Source organism: Bos mutus, chromosome 7 (genome assembly GCF_027580195.1).
Source record: "Bos mutus isolate GX-2022 chromosome 7, NWIPB_WYAK_1.1, whole genome shotgun sequence".
Lineage (NCBI taxonomy): Eukaryota > Metazoa > Chordata > Mammalia > Artiodactyla > Bovidae > Bos > Bos mutus.
This window is the reverse complement of record NC_091623.1, coordinates 39,357,770-39,378,198: the sequence shown is the minus strand read 5'-3', so window position 1 is coordinate 39,378,198 and position 20,429 is coordinate 39,357,770. Positions and strand designations below refer to the sequence as shown.

Genomic DNA, 20,429 nt, shown 5'->3' with positions numbered 1-20,429 from the left:
ATTAGTGGACCAAAAACTGTAAGCTGTTAGGGCAGCATCTTTTTGTTTAGTTTTGTTTTATGTACACAATTCATTTAAAATTTAAGAACAATTCATATTGGTAAATGCTATAGAGTAATCACTTCATATTTAGATTTCATAATACCTACTTGACAATCATGGTCAATTTCAAATAGTATAAACTCAAAAGTTTTGAGAAGCCTGGCAGAAAGTTTAAACAATAAGTAATATTAGATTTAAGTCAAAGCAAGGAAGTTTTGGTTTGGATAAAGGCAGAATTTCAGAGGGCTATAAAAGTAGCAAAGACTCATCTACAGGACTCCAAGCATGAGTTAAAAATAGATTAGATGCCCTCACAGGTCTGTTTGCCCTGATGATTCCTGTTATCAAATGATATTCCATATTATCCTGTTGACACAGTTATAAACTCACTCATATTTGAAAAAACACAGGTTCCTTCCTAGGAGAATGAAAAAAATAACTTCATTTGGAGAAAGATGAAATAGTTTATATATGTGCTGTACATGTACAACTAAAGCAGAGATAGCTCTAAGAAAAATGTCATAAATTGAAAATGTTCAATGTTTATTAACAAATGAAGACAGACTAGGAAGAATTCTAGAGATAAAAAAAAAATACTGTTAATAACAGAGTTTGCAGTTTCTATGATTAATTAGAAAGGGAGTTCTAGAATGATTGACTTTAATCCAAAATGTCATTTCTTAGGTTGAAAACTACTTAATAAAGAAATTCTACAAAACAGCCAGGATGAACCCAAATAACATTAAATATTTAAATATATAGATCTATCTTCTAATTAAAAGATACTTGAGAGCTTGCAAGGATATCACTGTAATTTTTAACAGAAAATTTCATAGTTTCACATTAGAAGAAGAAATTAAACTCTATTTTTCAATAAACATTCACAAATTAGAAAGCAAGATACTTTAAGATATCTATGAATAACTAAAATGATGAGCCTATGAATTTCAGTTCCAATAGGATGCTTTTAAATTCATTATAGAGTATTTTTTCTGATTTGCTGGTGATATATATGAAAAATGCTTGCAATTTTATTCCATAGATATTTAATAAATGTACCCAACTAGCTTAATACATTGCTATAAATATCTATTGTTTACATGGAGAAATGACATCAAGATGCTCCACTCCACAGGATTTAGTTCTCTCATTGCATGTCCTCTGTTATTCCAGGGCACTTTACGGAGCTTTGTTTTCATATACAATGCCGTGAAAGAGGTAACACGCCCCCCACCCCGCTGCCCACACACACACACACATTTTAGGAAAGCTTTGCTTTTATATACAATGCCATGTAGCAGGTAACAGGCCCTCACACACACCTCTTTTCCTTCTTCCCTTTACACCAATCTATGATCTATACACCCTTCTTCTCTCCCTCCCAACCACCCAACCACTCATCTGTACAGCTCCCATTCATATGTCCATTCTCTATCCAAAGCCCCTTTCCATTTGTTTTGTGTTTTGTTGTATATACTAGATTTTACCACTAACTACTTGCAATATAGAGCTGGGAAGTTGCAACATTAAATTTTAGCTAAAACATATAAGGGAAGACAATCATTCTAGGAGATCAATTAGAAAACAAACAATGCAAATTTTGGAACAATGTCAGACACTGAGCTGAAGAGGAACTCTGAGATTCTCAGAAAAGAACAGTGACAGCTGGGAACAAACAATCAAGCCATAACATCTAAGGAGAGTAAAGAAAATGTCATTAAATTCTCAAGGTATATTTACAGTAAGTATTTTATTTGGAGAATACAGACTATTTTTATTATAAGGTCAATCACAACACTACATATATACATATGTGTATATGCATGTGATAGAAGCAAGAAATACTACAATGTTTTTTTTAATGACTTGAAGAATATTCACTGTTCTTAGCATCTGGCTCTTTTGACTGTAACTGCTAATTGACCTAGAGTCTCACTTCAAAAGAGAATCTTTCTGTTTTCAGACTGCCTACTTTTGAAGTGTCTACTTTTGAAGACTCTGAAAGTACCTATTTCTAATTCATCAAATCATAATTTAAGATATATTCAAACTTACATTTTAATGAATCACTTTTAAGTAGTACATATTAACATTATTTTAAAGAACTCACTTGGCTTCTTGTAAGAATTTTATTTTCAGTTCCTGAGGAAGATCTTCTTTACACGTTTTAACAGCAACAGCAGTTTTATCCTTTAATACGCCCTTAAATACTTCACCAAAATTTCCCTGAAAATACAAACATATTTATCATTTGGTGTGTAAGACAGTCACATAAGTCTTTGCAAAATTCCAGGCAAGCATGTAATGATGAGTTTTGAGTTAGAGTACTCTGTTGGCTTTATTCAATTTCAAGTATAGATAAAGACTTGGCATGCTGCTCTTTCCAATTCTCCAACTTTAAATATACTATTCAACACTCCAGCCATTCAGGAGACTGAGGCTTGAGGGGAATGGGAAAGGAAATGGGAAAAAACTGTAGTAGTGTAAAAGGAAAGACTAACACTGTCAGAAGTACCTAAATTTCACTCCGCCTAGTCTTTACCTTCAAGCTCTACATTTTGGTATCAGTGTATTAAAAAAGTCCCCATTAACGCTTACAGGTAAAGCCACGGTGCTGTAAGGTGATTAGGGGCACTGATGCACACGGCCAGGACTGAGTGGAGAAGAGTGAGAGAGGCAGAGCCGTCAGCGGTCTCTGGAAGGCGCCAGGGAAGGGGGGGCTTGCCCAAACGCAAGCACCACGGCGAGTTCATCTCTGCCAGATGTCTGAGCTCCAAGCCTTACTCTATGGCTTGAACATACTCTGATTTAAAATGCCTTATTTCTAGTTTGAAGTTGCTTTTATGATAAGTATGAAAAAAATAAGAGAAGATCTGGAAAGCCAACATGACAGCTGTCTTTAGGTGTTCTAAGTCCTCCGTACGCATGTGCACTCTTAGCTGTAACTGTAATAAGCAACATCATAAATAGCTTTAATGCTACCACTGTTGAGCAAGAAGTAACTCAACGAGGGGTCTGAAAATCCATGAGTATGAGTTCTAAGATCAACATAATTCTTAACAGTCCACGGTATATAAATTTTAACTGTTCTTAATAATTGAAAATTACTAAAATGCTGATTTTAATAAACTCATTATTTATTAGCTAATTGCTCTTTGCTTAAAATAACATTGATTTTACTTATATTAAGCATACTTTGGTATTTAAGTAATGAATAGTATTACTATTAAATCTAATATTCAACTCAAATATTTATTGAAAACGATGACTGATTACATGAAAAGTAAACATCCAATAAATTCAACAGAGTACACATTCATCATTAGCTAGAAACAGAAAAAGTTGAGCTTTATATCCTTCCGTGTTATTCAAGGGTTTTTTCCTTCCCACAATCATCACATCATTTATTATATCAGAAATAGACCCAGTAAAGGTGTTAGTATACATGATTACTGCTAGACCGTTATTTACCTGAATGATTCTGAAGCACTTAAAATTCATTAACATTTAACTCACTGGAAGACACTTGCTGACTAAATTAGCAGGACCATTGTTCTCTCTGCAAGCGTTCAGATCCCCCTCTAGAAACTGCTGTCTTCCTCTTCACATCTCAGACAGCTGCTCTCATTTTTCTCACCTCAGCTGATCTCACCATCAGTTCTTCAGGCCTTCAACCCACACACCACAGCACTGCCAGATTAACTGCTGCAAGAAACACTCCTGCCTTCTTCAACATCTAGCCTTCCACAGCCATTACTCTCTCAGCCTCTGTCTAGCTCCCTCTTGCTACATGTATCCTAAATTCAGACAGGGATTTCAAAATATGGGCTCTGCCTTCTACATACTTCCCCTCTACTTCCAATCAAAGAACAAGCTGACTACTCCGGAAGTGCATTTCTGCCCCTCCTGTATGAAGAGATTCCTGATCTTCCCCAGATTATTTCTGTCCTTCCTGAACACTTGTCATCCCATTGGCCCCTTGGTTCATTTTTACTGGTCTCTGCCCTATACAGACCTATAGGTCCTGGCTCATAGGAAGCATTTTAAAACTTTAAACATTTATTTAACAGTCTTCACTCAGAAGACGTCAACTCTATTAACAGTGATCAAGGGAGGAATCTGAAACACGGAGAAAAAGACTCTGCTTCACAGACCACCTCTTCTTCATCCAAACAGGTCAGGAAAAAGGATAGGCCACCCACTGCTCCCTACCACCTAGCAGGCACAGCTTCATCTCCATTGCTGGCTCCACATCCATGAGGCTAAGCTTAATGGTGTCTCTTGTCTTGTTTATGTCTGTCCCCACAGAAGGTCCTGGCGGTCCATCCCCACTCTTTGGTTCTGATCAGGCAGGGCGGACTCCTGCTGTCTCCAACTATTTCTCTTCTATCCCCAGCCTCCACTGTGTCTTTGGGAACTTCCGGTCTATCATTAAAATTTTATCTTGATCTATTCTTTGGTCATGCTCTTCACCTTCTTGCTCTAATAGAAACCTCACTCTCACTTGAGAACACTCAAATGGTGGGTGAGTTTCTTTTGGCTTCTAAAATTGTGATTTCCTTTCAGTCCCCTATACACATACACCAGGCCTTCTCCCAGTGCCCTGGAGACAGAATAAAGGATTCCACTAGCTGTCTGTCACTGCTTTTAAAATGTTCTCTCTACTGCCTTCCTAAAAACCCCTAGCTTTGAAACTTTATCATTTGATTACATACCCAATACCCTGGCTAGCAGCTACTGCATTTGAAAATATTTTCCCTCATTTGTTGACTATTTGAGCTCCTGAATCACTGCACCAGGTGTTACTCCTGTCTTATACTTGGAAATTTCAAGAGACAATTAAGGATCCTTCCAACACTTCAAACTGTTTTGTGATCATCTCTCCTCCAATGATCTGCATTCCAAGTTATTTTCTAGGTTCAGATCTTAAACTCTGCCATCACCAATAATGCCACTCCTCGATAACATCTATTTCATTTATCTCATCTTCTGGCTGGCTTTCATTTTTCTAGCTTACTTCCTCTAGTACCCAGACTGAAAATTCCTTGACCCTATAAGTTCAGTTCAGTTTAGTCACTCAGTCGTGTCCAACTCTTTGTGACCCCATGAACCACAGCATGCCAGGCCTTCCTGTCCATCACCAACTCCTGGAGTTTATCCAAACTCATGTCCATTAAGTCGATGATGCCATCCAACCATCTCATCCTCTGTCGTCCCCTTCTCCTCCCACCCTCAATCTTTCCCAGCATCAGGGTCTTTTCAAATGAGTCAGCTCTTCGCATCAGGTGGCCAAAGTATTGGAGTTTGAGCTTTAACATCAGTCCTTCCAGTGAATATTCAGGACTGATTTCCTTTAGGATGGACTGGTTGGATCTCCTTGATGTCCAAGAGACTCTCAAGAGTCTTCTCCAACACCACAGTTCAAAAGCATCAATTCTTCGGCGCCCAGCTTTCTTCAGAGTCCAACTCTCACATCCATACACGACCACTGGAAAAACCATAGCCTTGCCTAGACAGACTTTTGGTGACAAAGTAATGTCTTTGCTTTTTAATATACTGTCTAGGTTGGTCATAACTTTCCTTCCAAGGAGTTCAGTTCAGTTCAGTCGCTCAGTCGTGTCCGACTCTTTGCGACCCCATGAATCGCAGCACGGGGCTGTGATTCATCATCACCAGGCCTCCCTGTCCATCACCAACTCGCAGAGTTCACTCAGATTCACACCCATCAAGTCAGTGATGCCATCCAGCCATCTCATCCTCTGTCGTCCCCTTCTCCTCCTGCCCCCAATCCCTCCCAGCATCAGAGTCTTTTCCAATGAGTCAACTCTTCGCATGAGGTGGCCAAAGTACTGGAGTTTCAGCTTTAGCATCATTCCCTCCAAAGAAATCCCAGGACTGATCTCCTTTAGAATGGGTAAGTGTCTTTTAATTTCATGGCTGCAGTCACCATCTGCAGTGATTCTGGAGCCCAGAAAAATAAAGTCAGCCACTGTTTCCACTGTTTCCCCATCTATTTCCCATGAAGTGATGGGACCAGATGCCATGATGTTAGTTTTCTGAATGTTGAGCTTTAAGCCAACTTTTTTACTCTCCTCTTTCACTTTCATCAAGAGGCTCTTTAGTTCTTCTTCACTTTCTGCCAGAAGGGTGGTGTCATCTGTGTATCTGAGGTTATTGATATTTCTCCCAGCAATCTTGATTCCAGCTTGTGCTTCCTCCAGCCCAGTGCTTCTCATGATATGAACCTCCAAATCTTTAGATCCTATTACTTTTTATTGTCCATTACACCCTTAACAGCCTTGGTTTCTTCCTTATTCAGCTTAAACTCCATGGCTCGTAATTACTGTCTACCGAACACGCCCAGCTTCTTTATTCCTCTTAATTTACAGAACCCCCTTGTCAAATCCACAACCCAGACCAAATGCAGCATGGCCTTCTGGGCTGATACAGTTCAGTGTGGATGGAGAAAGTCCACACCAGTGTTGACTAGTTTCACTTTAAGAACACACACCTCTAGGGGGTCCTTAATACTGTTCAGTAATTATTATACAATTCCCTAGAACATGAACACTCTCATTCTAATTAACTTTTCCTCACCCTTCAGCTCCCTTCTTAAAGATCCCGTACCTCCCCTACAACCTCATTCTCAGCTAATAATCTTGCTTCCTGATTTACTGAGAAAACTGAAGCAATTTCCGACTCTCAGGTCCACACTGACCCTCCTACCAATTTTCCTTGCTGTTACAAGATGAACTGTGCTTCTATTAAAGTCAATCCTCCATTGTAAACTAAATTCCATTCCCTCTTGTCTACTCAATGATATTATTTCAGCAATTCTCATCTCCTTTAAAAATCATGAGTTTTCACGACATCATTCCCAGCTTCAAACCAGCATGCTGCTTTTCTCGGGTTAACCAACAGCACACAAATCATTTCTTCTGAAACCGCCACCGTCTGTGCTTCCTTTCACAGCAAAGCTTCAGAGTTGCATCCTTGCCATCCCTATTTCCTCTCCTCCCATTCTCCCTAATATATATTCCAGCTTGGTTTTCACATAAAACATGCTAAAGAAAGTGCTCAGTCAAGTCACCAGGAGTCTCTCCATTGCTAAATTCAGTGATTCTCCGTCATCATCTCATTTGACCTCTCATCAGTGGATGCCACCACCGATCACTCCTTCAAATACTTTTTTCTCTTGGCATCTAAGGCATCCTGTCTCCCAGTTTTCTGCCTTTCTGGAGATTTCTCTTTCTCAGCCTCAATCTTCTTGCTTCTCTTCTCTGCAGCCTCTTGATTTTGAAGTGATCAGAGCTCAAGCTCTCTCTCCTCTTACCTAGACTCACTCCATTGTTGAACTCATCGAAGGAAACCATCAAGTAAGCGACAACTACCGATTCTGTAATTTGATCCACGCCTCTTTTCTAAACTTCAGACTTAATACCCAACTGTTTTCTCAGCATCTCCACTGGGAAGTCTAGCAGACAAACCTTAATATTTACATGCAAAACCCCTAATCTCAGTCCCCAAAACCTGGTATACCTAAGCCGACCTCCTCCATGTCTCACGCCCCAGTTGGGTCAACCATAACAACAAATGCAGAACCCACCACATTCCCCCATCTCCACTGCCACTTCTGTGATCTGACCAGCAACCATCATCATTAGTTAGGTAAAGACAAGAGCTTCCAAACCTTCCCAGCCTATTCTCAACACGGGAGCCCGAGTGAACTCTGTAGAGGGTATGATCATCTCACTCCTCCAGGCAAAGTCATCCCGCAGCTTACCCTTTCACACATATTCAAAGCCAAAGTAACTACATTGACCAGCACGGCTTGACATGGTCTGTGCCACCTCAGCCACTTGTAGTCTGAGTCTGTTCCTTCTTGCCTACTCAACTACAACAAACTGCCTCTCCAGCTCATCAAATGTAATTTGCATTGATACTCCCTCTGCCTAAAATCCTTTTCCTCATTTGACCACGTGGCTAAATCCCTTCTTGCCAGGTTTTTATTGGAAAGTAACAATTTTGATAAGGCTTACCTGGATTCCCCTATTAAAAATCGCAACTCCAACCAACAGCACTCTAAATTCCTCATGTTTTCACAGGATTAGCACCTTTAACATTATGAAGTTTACCTATTTATTGTTTATTGTTTGTCTGTCTTTCCCTGCTAGATAGAATATGAGCTTTACAAGGGCGAGGACATTTGTCTACTTTGGTCATGGATGTATTCCGAGTTCCTTGGGGAGTGCCTGGCATACAGTAGGCATTCAATAAATATTTGAGGAATTAATATTTTTGATTACCAGCTATCAAGCACAGTATGAAGAAATACGGTGCTCAGTAAAAGTTACAGTTACCACATCAACTTTATGTTACTACTAAATCCCAAAGTATGTAAGTATAGGTTAATCCTCTTTTTTTCTCATGCATTTTCAAGCAGTATATGATAAACACTCAGAACAGGTAATGAAAATATTAAATGACAATTTTCAACTCAGAAATATTTGCTGAAACTAAGCTATGTGCTTAGTCACTCAGTCATGTCCAACTCTTTGCAACCCCACAAACTGCAGCCCACCAGGCTCCTCTGTCCATGGGGATTCTCCAGGCAATACTGAGGTGGGTTGCCCTATCCTCCTTCAGAGGATCTTCCCAAACCAGGAATCGAACCCAGGTCTCCAGCATTGCTGGCAGATTCTTTGCCGTCTGAGCTACCAGGAAGCCTGAAATTAAGCCATACATGTCTCTAAAGTTGAAGTGTTTGTTTTATTAAAATGATTAAATTTATTAAAACGGGTATATGCTACTGCCTTGTCATTGAAAATAATTATTCTTTCAAATAACCTTACCAAGTAAGGACCTAATGGGTAAAATTCCTAATATGTGAAGTATCGTGTATCACATATTAAACTAAACATAAAAATAACTGAAATATCTCTCTTTAACTGAAAACTTTTTTTTACTTAGTACTGAAAAATCTGCCCTTCTCAACACACTTTTTCAGTAACTGGTTTAATCTTATAACTTTATATTTAATTGTATTTTCATAGAAATTACTTTATTTCTTTGTAATAATTTTTAGCCCAATAACTGATACCGAGTTACTTAAAGTAATGAAAAAGTATAATATTTCCTTAAGAATTATGGTTACAATAGAGGAAATAAACATAATAGCTACTGTAGCTTGAAATTCTTTAGAATTTACTTACTAAATAAGTATTAGCAATCAATAGAAACTGTTTTCTAATAGCAATTTAATGCTCCTATTTGGAAAAATATTTTTAAAATAATAAGGATTCTGCAAAATAGATTGTTTCAACAGGGATTCACTTTCTTAACACATAGCGAGGCTAAAAAATAGGGGAAATCTGTCAATTCATCAAGTTTACATTTGAATCAAGATAAGTAATGGATAATCATTTATTTCTTTACTTGAAATGCTGAGCCTTAAATTCTAGTACTGATCACTCAGAAGTATACGAGTAACAGTTTTCCCTACCTGGATTTTACACTATTTTTTCCCTTGTATTATGAACCCCAACTCAATTCAAACTTCACTAATTAAGCCATCGATAAAGACGTTAATGCTTATCTATTGGAACTCAATTATAAATCAACATGTCCAAATAACCCATTTGATTATAGATATAATATACTTTCATATTGCCTTTGAGTTGGAAATTTCCAACCAGTTTGAAGGAAAGTGACTTTACCGTATATATAGCTACTTCCTGTGGCCATGAGCAGAGCCAGCTACAGAATGGGTGCATTGAGACATGTGTCCTGCCCACATCGCTTTCAGATTGAAATAACACGGCCCATGTTGCCACAGACTGTGATTCTATGCACGTCCTGAGATCCCTGAGAGCAGGCCTGCATGTTTTCTGACCATGTGAACCAGACACACATGGACTAAGCCCACTGGTGTACACATTCTTATTACCTCACAGCTCCTCTCCAAATCTCAGCTCACTAGTTTTGGTTTTACTACAATGTAATAAAAATTATTGTGGCTTTTAATCCTTTCAGAGGAAAATTTACATTATTTTTTTAAAAGTCAAGGTAATCCTTAAACTTTTAAAAGATTTTCATACTTCTTTTACCACGAACTCCACAGTTTGTAACAGATACGGCACCGTGTTCTTCTAGGTTCACGTGTGAATGTACCCTGCTGTGTGCAGGAATATTAGAAAGGCTTTGAAGAAACAAAGAATCACAGAGTTCAAAATCACTATCAAGACTTCTGGTTATTCAGCTCAGTGGATTACATACCTTGCCCAGTAATTCTCCTAATGTGACATCTTCATGATTGAGAATCCACTTCTTATCCTATGGCAAAAAGAAAGAATGGTTTTTTAGCTTAGGTGAGAAACGCAATTGCTCTAAGATGCATTTGAGGCCGTGGCATATAGACCTAAGGGATATTTCATTCATACCATTCAATCAACAGCACACGAAGAAGCTGTAACCTCAAGAGGTTATAAAACAGATTTAAGAAGTGTTCCTACACAACAGAACTTTAAGATCTACATTATAGCAAACTTTTATCAGAGTTCTCAGACTTCAAAATGATGGTATCCCTATAACTAGAACACAGCATACACTTTCCTCCCACCATAAAGCTTAGGCTACGCTGTTATTTGTCATTTCAGAATGTTGTGTCATCAGTACATGAGGAAATTTCATTTTGCAATGTTAAATTTCCAGTCCTCACTTCATCATACAGAATTATTTTTCTATCCAAACCACATTCCTAAGATCTAATTTTTCCACAGCTGGTCATGAGTTATGGCTGCCTATTAGAGTGAATATAGACCCACATCTTTCCCAAGTAATTTCCTATAGCATAATAAAGCAACAAACATCAATTACAGTATCATCAAGGCACACACAACCAATGATGCAAACATGCATTATAAAAGAACACTCCATTATCTGACCTCAGGAACTAATCACTACTTAGGGAATATTTTATCATCTAAAAAGTCTCAGCTATGAGAGTACACAATGCTGTAACAGCAGAAAGACATATAAATTAAAGAAGGAAGAAACGAGGTAGGAGACAGACCGGAGAAAGGAGGGGAGGGAAAATGAGGCAAAGAAAGAAAAATCCTAGAGTGGTATGTTTTATTCTTTATGTAAAAGAATTTGCATTAAAGCATAGTATTCCCCCACTACATAGACTGAAATATAACTGTGATCTGTCGGACCAATTGCGACACATAGTCAAACATCTTGAAGTAAAAACTCACCTCAACCACAGCTTTAAAATGTCCTGGACAGCCATTTTGAATTAGTTTACCTTCTGAAACACTCTGTACCCAGCCACCACCCTCTGATAGGTCAACAAAAGGAACAACAATGATTGTTTTGAAAGAACACTTTACATGTATGATCTGCAGGGGTTCCTAACAGGCCTCCTCAAACGTGCTACGTTGGCATTTGGATTACTCTGGACTAAAGGCAATGGAGACCCTGCGGACTCAAGGGAAATTTTTACCTCCCTCTTAAGAATTGAAATATGGTGATCTGCCCACAGTAACAGTCATTACCAGAAATAACTTTTCATGACCTATCTGAATGACAGGGCAAACATCCAATTACTAACACCTGCTCTTCTTTTCTGAGAATTACCCTCCTCTCTGAAGCCTCTGGCTCCTATACATCCCTTAGCTCAGGAGGGCATATATATCTTTTAGATTCCTAACTCTAAACTTCTCATGTCTATGTACATGTACAAAATTAGATTTGATTTTTTTCTCCTGTTAATCTGTCTTGTGTCAATTTAAATGTTAGACTAGTCAGAGAATCTAGAAGGACAGAGGAAAGTTTTCTGCCTCCATGACAAGTCTTTCAACCCAAGTATAAAAGAAGAACTATAAAGGTCCTGGAAGAAAACACAGGAGAATATCTTCATGACCAAGCGTGTAAGCAAAGATTTCTTAGGAGACAAAAAGCACACACACACACACACACACACAAACCTGGAATTCATCAAATTAAAAACATGCATTTCCCCAAAATCTCGTTAAAAAAAACGAAAAGTCCAACTACTATCTGGAAGAATATTTTTGAAACATATATAAATGACAAATCATTTCTATGTAACACAGAGAACACACACCTCAAAAACAAGATGACTAACAACTCAATTTTAAGAATTAGGTAGAATACTTAACAAAAGAGGATGGACAAATAGACAATAAGCACATCGAAACATGTTTAACATCATCAGTCAGTAACATACAAAAACAAACCACAGTAAGATGCCACTTCATATCATCAGAATGAAGCGCCTTCTGTTTACAAAAGCCAAGACACAGAGACAACCCACACGCCATGGGCAGGTGAATGGATAGAGGTGATGTGGTATGTGTACACACACACACACACTCATACACACACACAGACTCACACACACATTCACACAGACTCACACACACAACACACACTCATACAACACACACTCATACACACATTCACACAGACACACACACTCATACTCAATGGGTTATCACTCAGCCATAAGAAAAAATGAAATAAAGCCATTTGCTGCAACACAGATAAGCCTAGAAATTATCATATGAAGTGAAGTAAGTCAGAGAAAGACAAATATATGATATCACCTATATGTGGAATCTTAAAAAATGATGCAAATGAACTCATTTACAAAACAGAAACAGATTCACAGATACAGAAAACAAACTTATGGTTATCAAAGAGGTAGGGAGGGATGAATTAATTAGGAGTATGGAATCAGTAAATATAAATTATTATACACCCGAAACCAACACACCATTGTAAATTTACTATACATCAATCAGAAAAAAGAAATGCCTTGAAGAGCCTCTGTCTGGGAAAGGGTCCCTAAGTCTGAAATTTAAATAATGGCTATGGTGGCTCAGATGGTAAAGAGAAGGAAATGGCAACCCACGCCAGTAATTTTGCCTGGAAAACCCCATGGATGGAAGAGCCAGGCAGGTACAGGCCATGGAGTCACAGAGAGTTGGACATGACTGAGTGACTTCACTTTCACTTTCATGGTGTTACCTGGGGTTAAAGATGAGGGTGCTACTGTCGTCTCTAGGGCTGTAACAGCAGAAAGGGGTATTATGGCCAGAATGGCTGTTATCTAGAGGGTCACTCCTGGTTTGAAGTCATGAAAATCACCTTTCTACTGATGGGCAGAAAAGCACATTAGTTGGGAAGAAGACTAACTGGATAAGCAAATCACTGCAATTGAGGAGGAGTCCGTTAAGAGTAAGATTACTCTTAATCTGTTTTAGCTAAAAACGAAGGTCAGAAGGAAGGAGCCTAGAGCCTCAGAATTTAGATTTTTGAGTCTGTCTGTAAGAGGAAGGGACAAAATACCCAAAGGGAATCCAGTGACAATTTGATAGCTGCAATTTAGCAGAAATATGGACAGAGGGGCAAACTAAATCCCTGAAGAGGGGAACGATCCAACTCCTCCCTTACAAAATAAATGAAATACTCCTACCGGGGCTGCTGGTTGAGAAAGGCAAGCAACTTGAGACACACGATGACACTAAAGCTTCACTGAACACTACGCCTCTGACCCAGGTCATGATGAATATGGTAACAAAGGAGGTTTCCTATAACTTTATCCTTGGGGAAAACAGAAAGTAAATAGGCAGAAACTCCTCAGAAGAAAATTCCAAGGTAAGGCAGGGAACAGAGACACTGAGTCACATGGAGTCTGGAGAATGGAGCGCTGCTGAAGGAGACTGGATCCTTGACTTGCCCATCATCTTTACTGACCTCTCTTCTCCCCTTAGCACACAGGAAAGAAAAGCCACACTCAGAAGGACTGCCAGAAACAGCTGCAGCTCACTCATCAACAACTGTCCCAGGCCTGGTATGTTCTACAGAGATTACAGGGCTTCCCTGGTGGTTGAGAGGCAAAGAATCCGCCTGCAATGCGGGGATGTGGGTTCGATCCCTGGGCTGGGATGATTTCCTGGAGAAAGGCATGGCACCCACTCCAGTCTTCTTTCTGGAAAAAGCCATGGACAGAGGAGCCTGGTGGGCTGCAGTCTACGGGATCATAAAGAGCCAGGTGCGACTGAGCGCACATGGAGATTATACCTAATATTCTTATCTTTATCTTTGCTCTGCTCTCTATAGAGGGGAAGTAGACTTGTGCAACCTTCTTGAATGTGGAGAAGAATCAAGAGGAATGGATGCAGACTGCCTGCAAGAAACATGAGTAGCAGTGTCTTCCCTAGTTTTGCAGATTTACTAGTACTGCATGAAAACGAAAGCTGCACCAAAGTATAAGTCAATAGAAATAAAAGACATAAAACTATGAATCAAAATTGTAATGAATAGAGTTAACAGTTTTGTTTCATCTGCTTGCTAGTGATTTATCACCATTATATCTACAAACGGAGAAGGCAATGGCACATCACTCCAGTACTCTTGCCTAGAAAATCCCACGGACAGAGGAGCCTGGTAGGCTGCAGTCCATGGGGTCGACGGGAGTCGGACATGACTGAGTGACTTCACTTTCACTTTCATGCATTGGAGAAGGAAATGGCAACCCACTCCAGTGTTCTTGCCTGGAGAATCCCAGGGACGGGGGAGCCTGGTGGGCTGCCATCTATGGGGTCGCACAGAGTCGGACACGACTGAAGTGACTTAGCAGCAGCAGCAGCAGCATATCTACAAACCTACATTCAAAACTAATGATTAAATTTCCCTGATGCAAAAGCTATAAAATACTTGATTTAGACTATTCAAATATTCTTGACCTTAGGGTTTTATGATTTAATTCATAAGTATTAACATTTCATTACTATGATGAAAGAAACTTATACTTTTTCCATTTATCAGTTACCTGTGAAAATGAAAAAAAAATTTTTTGAAACATCAAATTATTTGGTCTAAATTGGACAACTCATTTTGAAAGGGGGGAATGGAAGGAAACTCTAAGACCTGAATACATTTTCTAAACTATGAATTTCTGGGGAATTCCCTGGTGATCTAGTGGGTAGGACTCGGTGATTTCACTGTCAAGGTCCCAGCTTTGATCCCCTGTCAGAAACTAAGATCCCACAAGCCTTGTGGCACGCCCCCGCCCCCAAAAAAGAATTTCTGGGTTTTGTCAACTGATCAGAATATTCTTTAAAACTGCCTAAGAGCAGACTTAGAGCCAGCCCACAGTACAGGCAAGGGGGCTTCCCAGGTGGCACCAGTGGTGAAGAGCCCACCTACCAACAAGAGACACAGGATCCCTGGGTCAGGAAGATTCCCCTGGAGGAGGAAATAGCAACTCACTCCAGTGTTTCTGCCTGGAGAACCCCGTGGACAGAGGAGCCTGGCAGGCTACAGTCCACGGGGTCGCATAGAGTCACACACGACTGAGCAACTGAGCACGCAGTCACACACAGTACAAGCAAAGCCACGTAAGTATTACCGCTTGTCTGAAAACCAAACTTTTATAAAGAAAAGCTAGGGACACATTTTTAACATGTTCCCAGACACGCTTGCTTGCTGAATCTCAGAAGAACCTCCATTAAATTGAATGTATCATCTCCACTTCACACTGAAAACCGAAGCCTTGAGAAGATAAAATTCTGACTGTGATCACACAGGTACTAAGTTTGAGAGTTAAGAACTTCAGTCTTCTGTCTTTTGGCCTACTGTTCCAACATATTCTGTTTTGATTTCACTAGTCTCTTCAGTGTGGTAAAGAACATTACATTAAAATAAAACTCAGTAGTATAATACTTATCTGACTCTAAATAATACATATATCATATCATGTAATTAAAAAGAGTCAAATGAAGAACATACTATCTATAACACGAATCAGTTCAGCTCAGTCGTGTCCGACTCTCTGAGACCCCATGAATCGCAGCACGCCAGGCCTCCCTGTCCATCACCAACTTCCGGAGTTCACTCAAACTCACGTCCATTGAGTCGGTGATACCATCCAGCCATCTCATCCTCTGCCGTCCCCTTCTCCTCCTGTCCCCAATCCCTCCCAGCATCAGAGTCTTTTCCAATGAGTCAACTCTTCGCATGAGGTGGCCAAAGTGTGCCATTAATTTTTAAAATCTTAAATATTTATCTACTGTATATGATAAATGAATGTTATGTTATCAAAGAGCCAATTCATGCCACATTGTGGAACTACCCTAGAGGTAAAAATTTTCAGAAAGTCTGAGACCTTTAACGGTTATATTTAATATAATCAATTCCAAAAAGTTTTTCATTTGATTTGTAGAACAGGAAGGTCAATGAAGCAGTTTTGACAACTGAATCACTGAGGCAACTGAGCTAAGAGATATGAGAATTCTCCCTAAAGCACACCTTGCATAAAATTTACACACCTCCTCTATGGCAATAAGATTGATTGCAGCTCCCAGAATTTCAACCTAATTTCTAGTTCAATTATAAGTTGTTGTCCAAGTGCCAAATTAGAAGTCTACATTGAGAGTGTAACTCATCATTTATTTTCATGGGTAAACTTAAGTACAGTTTTAAAAGATGATTGTCATAGCAACATTTCTCAAAGTTTTAGGATGTGTCAAGATTATTTGTATTCTGTCCCTTTAATCTTGTGGTCCCCAAAATTGTGTTAGCAAATAATGCCAAGTTCCAATTTACAACTATTTCTTAATGATAAAAAAAAAATAAACCACGGGTAAACTTCATGAACGCAGCTTATCATAATAAAGAGCTTACTCCAGTGTTCTTGCCTGGAGAATCCCAGGCACGGGGGAGCCTGGTGGGCTGCCGTCTATGGGGGCGCACAGAGTCAGACACGACTGAAGTGGCTTAGCAGCAGCAGGACTATTAATATTAAGCATGCGTTGCATAATTATTACTCTAACGATATATCAGTGCTTTGGTGGCATATTAAAAAAAAAATCAGTAAATCACTGCATTACAAGTAGATACAAGACTAGAATGTAAGAAATAAAAGTGTAGAATAATTTTTTCTATCGGTTGCTTATCTTTTAATTATTATTTTCATTTTTGTAGTATCAAATATTTATATCGAAATTCCTCTCTGACACAGGAGAGCAAACATGCTCCTAAACTATACCGGTAAATGAGCCTAGCACTGGATTTTTTTATTGAAATATAGTTATTTGCAATACTGTGTTAGTTGCAGGTATACAGCACAGTGCAGATTATACAGAGAAACACTGGGTATACTCCCTAGTGCTACACAGTAAAGCCTTGCTGCTTATCTGTTAATGCATCCCCTTCCGGCCCCCAAACTTTGGTAATGTAAACTCACTGTCTGTCTGGGAGTCAGTTTCCGTTTTGTGTTCACGTTCATTTGTGTACTTTTTCTAGGTTTCACATGTAAGTGATACCATGTGATATTTATCTTTCTCTGAGCTATTTCACTAAGCATAATATTCTGTGTTCACCAACACTGCAGCAAAGGATAATATTTCTGTCTTTTTATGACTAATATCCTGTTGTGTATATAAACCACTTCTTATGCCAATCATCTGTTGATGAGCACCTGAATTGTTTGCATGTCCTGGCTATTGTAAACAGTGCTGTTATGAACACTGAGGTGCATGTATTTTTTTTGAATTAGAGTTTTTGTTTTTTCAGGATATATGCTTAGGAGTGGAACTTCTGGATCATATGGTAACTCTTAAGTTTTTAAGGTCTTTCATACTGTTGTCCATAATGGCAGCACCAATTTACATTCCAACCAACAATGTACAAGGGTTCCTGTTTTCCACATCGTCTCCAGCATTTGTTATTTGTAGACTTTTTGACAACAGCCATTCTAACTGGGGTGAGATGCCACCTCATTGCTGTTTTGATTTGTATTTTGCTCATAACTGGAGAAGTCAAGGATCTTTTCATGTGCCCGTGTCTTCATTGGAAAAAAAAGTCTATTTAGCTCTTCTGCCCATTTTCTGATTGGCCTGCTTGCATTTTTGATAGTGAGTTTATGAGTGGTCTATATTTTAGATATTAACCCTCTGTGGGTGGAATTATTTACAAATAATGTCTCCCATTCCATAGGCTGTCTTTTGGCTTTGTTAATGATTTCCTTTGTTGAGCAAAAGCTTTTAAGTTTCATTAGGGTCCATTTATTTGGTTTTGCTTTTATTTCTTTTGCCTTGACAGAATGAACTAAATATTCCTACAATTTGTGTCAAAGAGTATTTGGTCCATGTTCTCTTCTGTGAACAGGAGTTCTGTGGTGCCACGTCTTACCTTTAGGTCTTTACTTTTGTGAGTGAATGGTCTAATTTCATTGTTTTGTACGTAACTGTCCAGCTTTCCCAGCACTACATACTGGGATTTTAATATTTCACGAGCTCCCCAGTTTTCATACCCTTGAACAGAAGGCGCCCAAGAGAAAAAGTCCTGCAGTGGATTTCAAGGCTCCATGAACAAGGTTCGCACGAGACAAGCCCTGCACTTCAGCACCACATCACCGCGTGTCCTGCTCTTCCCAGAGGCTCCCATCCTAAAGGACGCCTCTCCTCCAGAGCCTCCTGCCCTCCTATCCGCGCCAAATCCAGCTTTAACAGAGTACAGAGCTGTTACTCTGTCTTTAAATCTCCCCCACATATATATTTGTTCACAAAGTCTAAACTACTCACTGAATGTAAAAACACATTTGTTTACATTTCAAAAGGTAACACCAGTTATACCTACTTTATTAAAGACAAAAAAGAAATGGGCAATTCTAAGTTATCAGCTAAGCTAAACAACTAGATGACTGAGGTAAGCTAGACAAATATTCAATATAGTTAACAGGTTATTAACATTGGGGTTTTACCTTAATACTTAGTTATTACATTAATATAATATTCAGTACCTTTTTAGTGACCTCATTTTGAACCTTTTTGTAACACAGTACACACCTGTGACTCCAAGGTCTCCACTAGGAGACTTCTGACACTAGGAGGTTTTTCCCTGGAGATTTATGACACAACAAGCATCCGGAATTCACCCTCATTACCAAGAGAGGAGGCGTTTCACCACTTGGGAGAAGAAAACATTCCAATGGGCTCTGGCAGTAATACCCGTAGTCTTCATATTGTTTAAGATAGTATAATCAGCATATAATGAATCCCCCCCCCAAACCCATTGGAATGCACCTAATACTTCTATATTTCTAAATAGATAATTTAAGTCTATTGCTTCCCTGGTGGCTCAGACAGTAAAGCGTCTGCCTGCAGTGCGGGAGACCTGGGTTCAATCCCTGGGTTGGAAAGATCCCCTGGAGAAGGAAATGGCAACCCACTCCAGTACTTTTGCCTGGAAAATTCCATGGATGGAGGAGCCTGGTGGGCTACAGTCCATGGGGTCGCAAAGAGTCAGACACAACTGAGCGACTTCACTTTTTACTTTAAGTCTTATCAAAGAGACATAGTAATTACAATGACAAATATTGCTAGAAAACACTACTGATATCTAAAAAAAATCTTCCAAGAATAATTTTTAACACTGAATTGTTTAAATACTTAGGACACTTAAAGTTGTCTAAAAATAAACTGAAATTTGAAAAACTATATATTCTAATGTCATATTCTTAGGAATGATGTATCTTGAGGCCAAATTTCTTATCTGTGAATGTGATCAATCCTTGTAAATCACATGCTTCTAGGGAAAATGGTAATTCTGTAAGAAAATGTGAATAATTCATATGTAAAATCAGTTGTAAGAAATGAATTTAACTAACCAGGCTTATTGTCCATGTTTTACACAGTATTTCAAAGTAAATATAAGAATAAAATTTAAGTAAAGCAACAGAGATTAAAAGGTCCATTAAGAGTTAATCCAATTTTAGCACCATATTCTAAAAGCAGAATACCATGACCATTCTATTTGGTAATTCAAACCTTATTTCTTATTTCTCGTAAAACCTTTGGCTTTCAGAAATAAATTAGTAAATACAGATAAAAGTAGAAGCAGATGCTGAAACATAAAATAGCAATATTGATTAAAACGCTTCACAGAGTGAATTAAAGGTAAATGTTTTCTCTGAAACAAGGTTAAAATTCATAGCTAAGCCATCAGGTAATTTCTAAATTTATTCCTTATATTAGAGTGAATTTTTATATGTCAATCTTTCTTACAATGAAACATTTCACAATAAATACCAGAGAAAGCATTTAAATCACAGAAATTCGTATAAAAGGAATGTGGAAGTTTATTCAATAGATTCTTTATAGACTAACTTCTACCTTTATCCATTCTAGTCCCAGAATTGCAAAAAGAAAATTAATTGTCTTGAGATTCATTTTTTTTTTTTTTTTTTTGCTTTCCTTTCCTGAAAGGAATGCAAATAAATGAGGCACAGAAGAGTGAAGAGTAGAATGCACCTGCCACTACCATGGTAAAATAACAACAAAAGGTAATTATACTCT

The 20,429-nt window shown here is 38.6% G+C and overlaps 1 protein-coding gene across 3 annotated transcripts in view; it reads right to left on the bottom strand.

Moving 5' to 3' along the window:
- The window catches only part of FER (FER tyrosine kinase), a 460,352-nt gene that overhangs the window by 140,188 nt on the left and 299,735 nt on the right, over positions 1-20,429 (bottom strand). For all 3 annotated transcript variants that reach the window (XM_070373202.1, XM_070373203.1, XM_070373204.1), the window contains 2 exons: positions 10,318-10,374; positions 2,153-2,268 (listed from right to left, as the gene is read on the bottom strand). In XM_070373202.1, the coding sequence (XP_070229303.1) occupies positions 2,153-2,268; positions 10,318-10,374 (173 nt within the window). The remainder of the gene's footprint in view (positions 1-2,152; positions 2,269-10,317; positions 10,375-20,429) is intronic.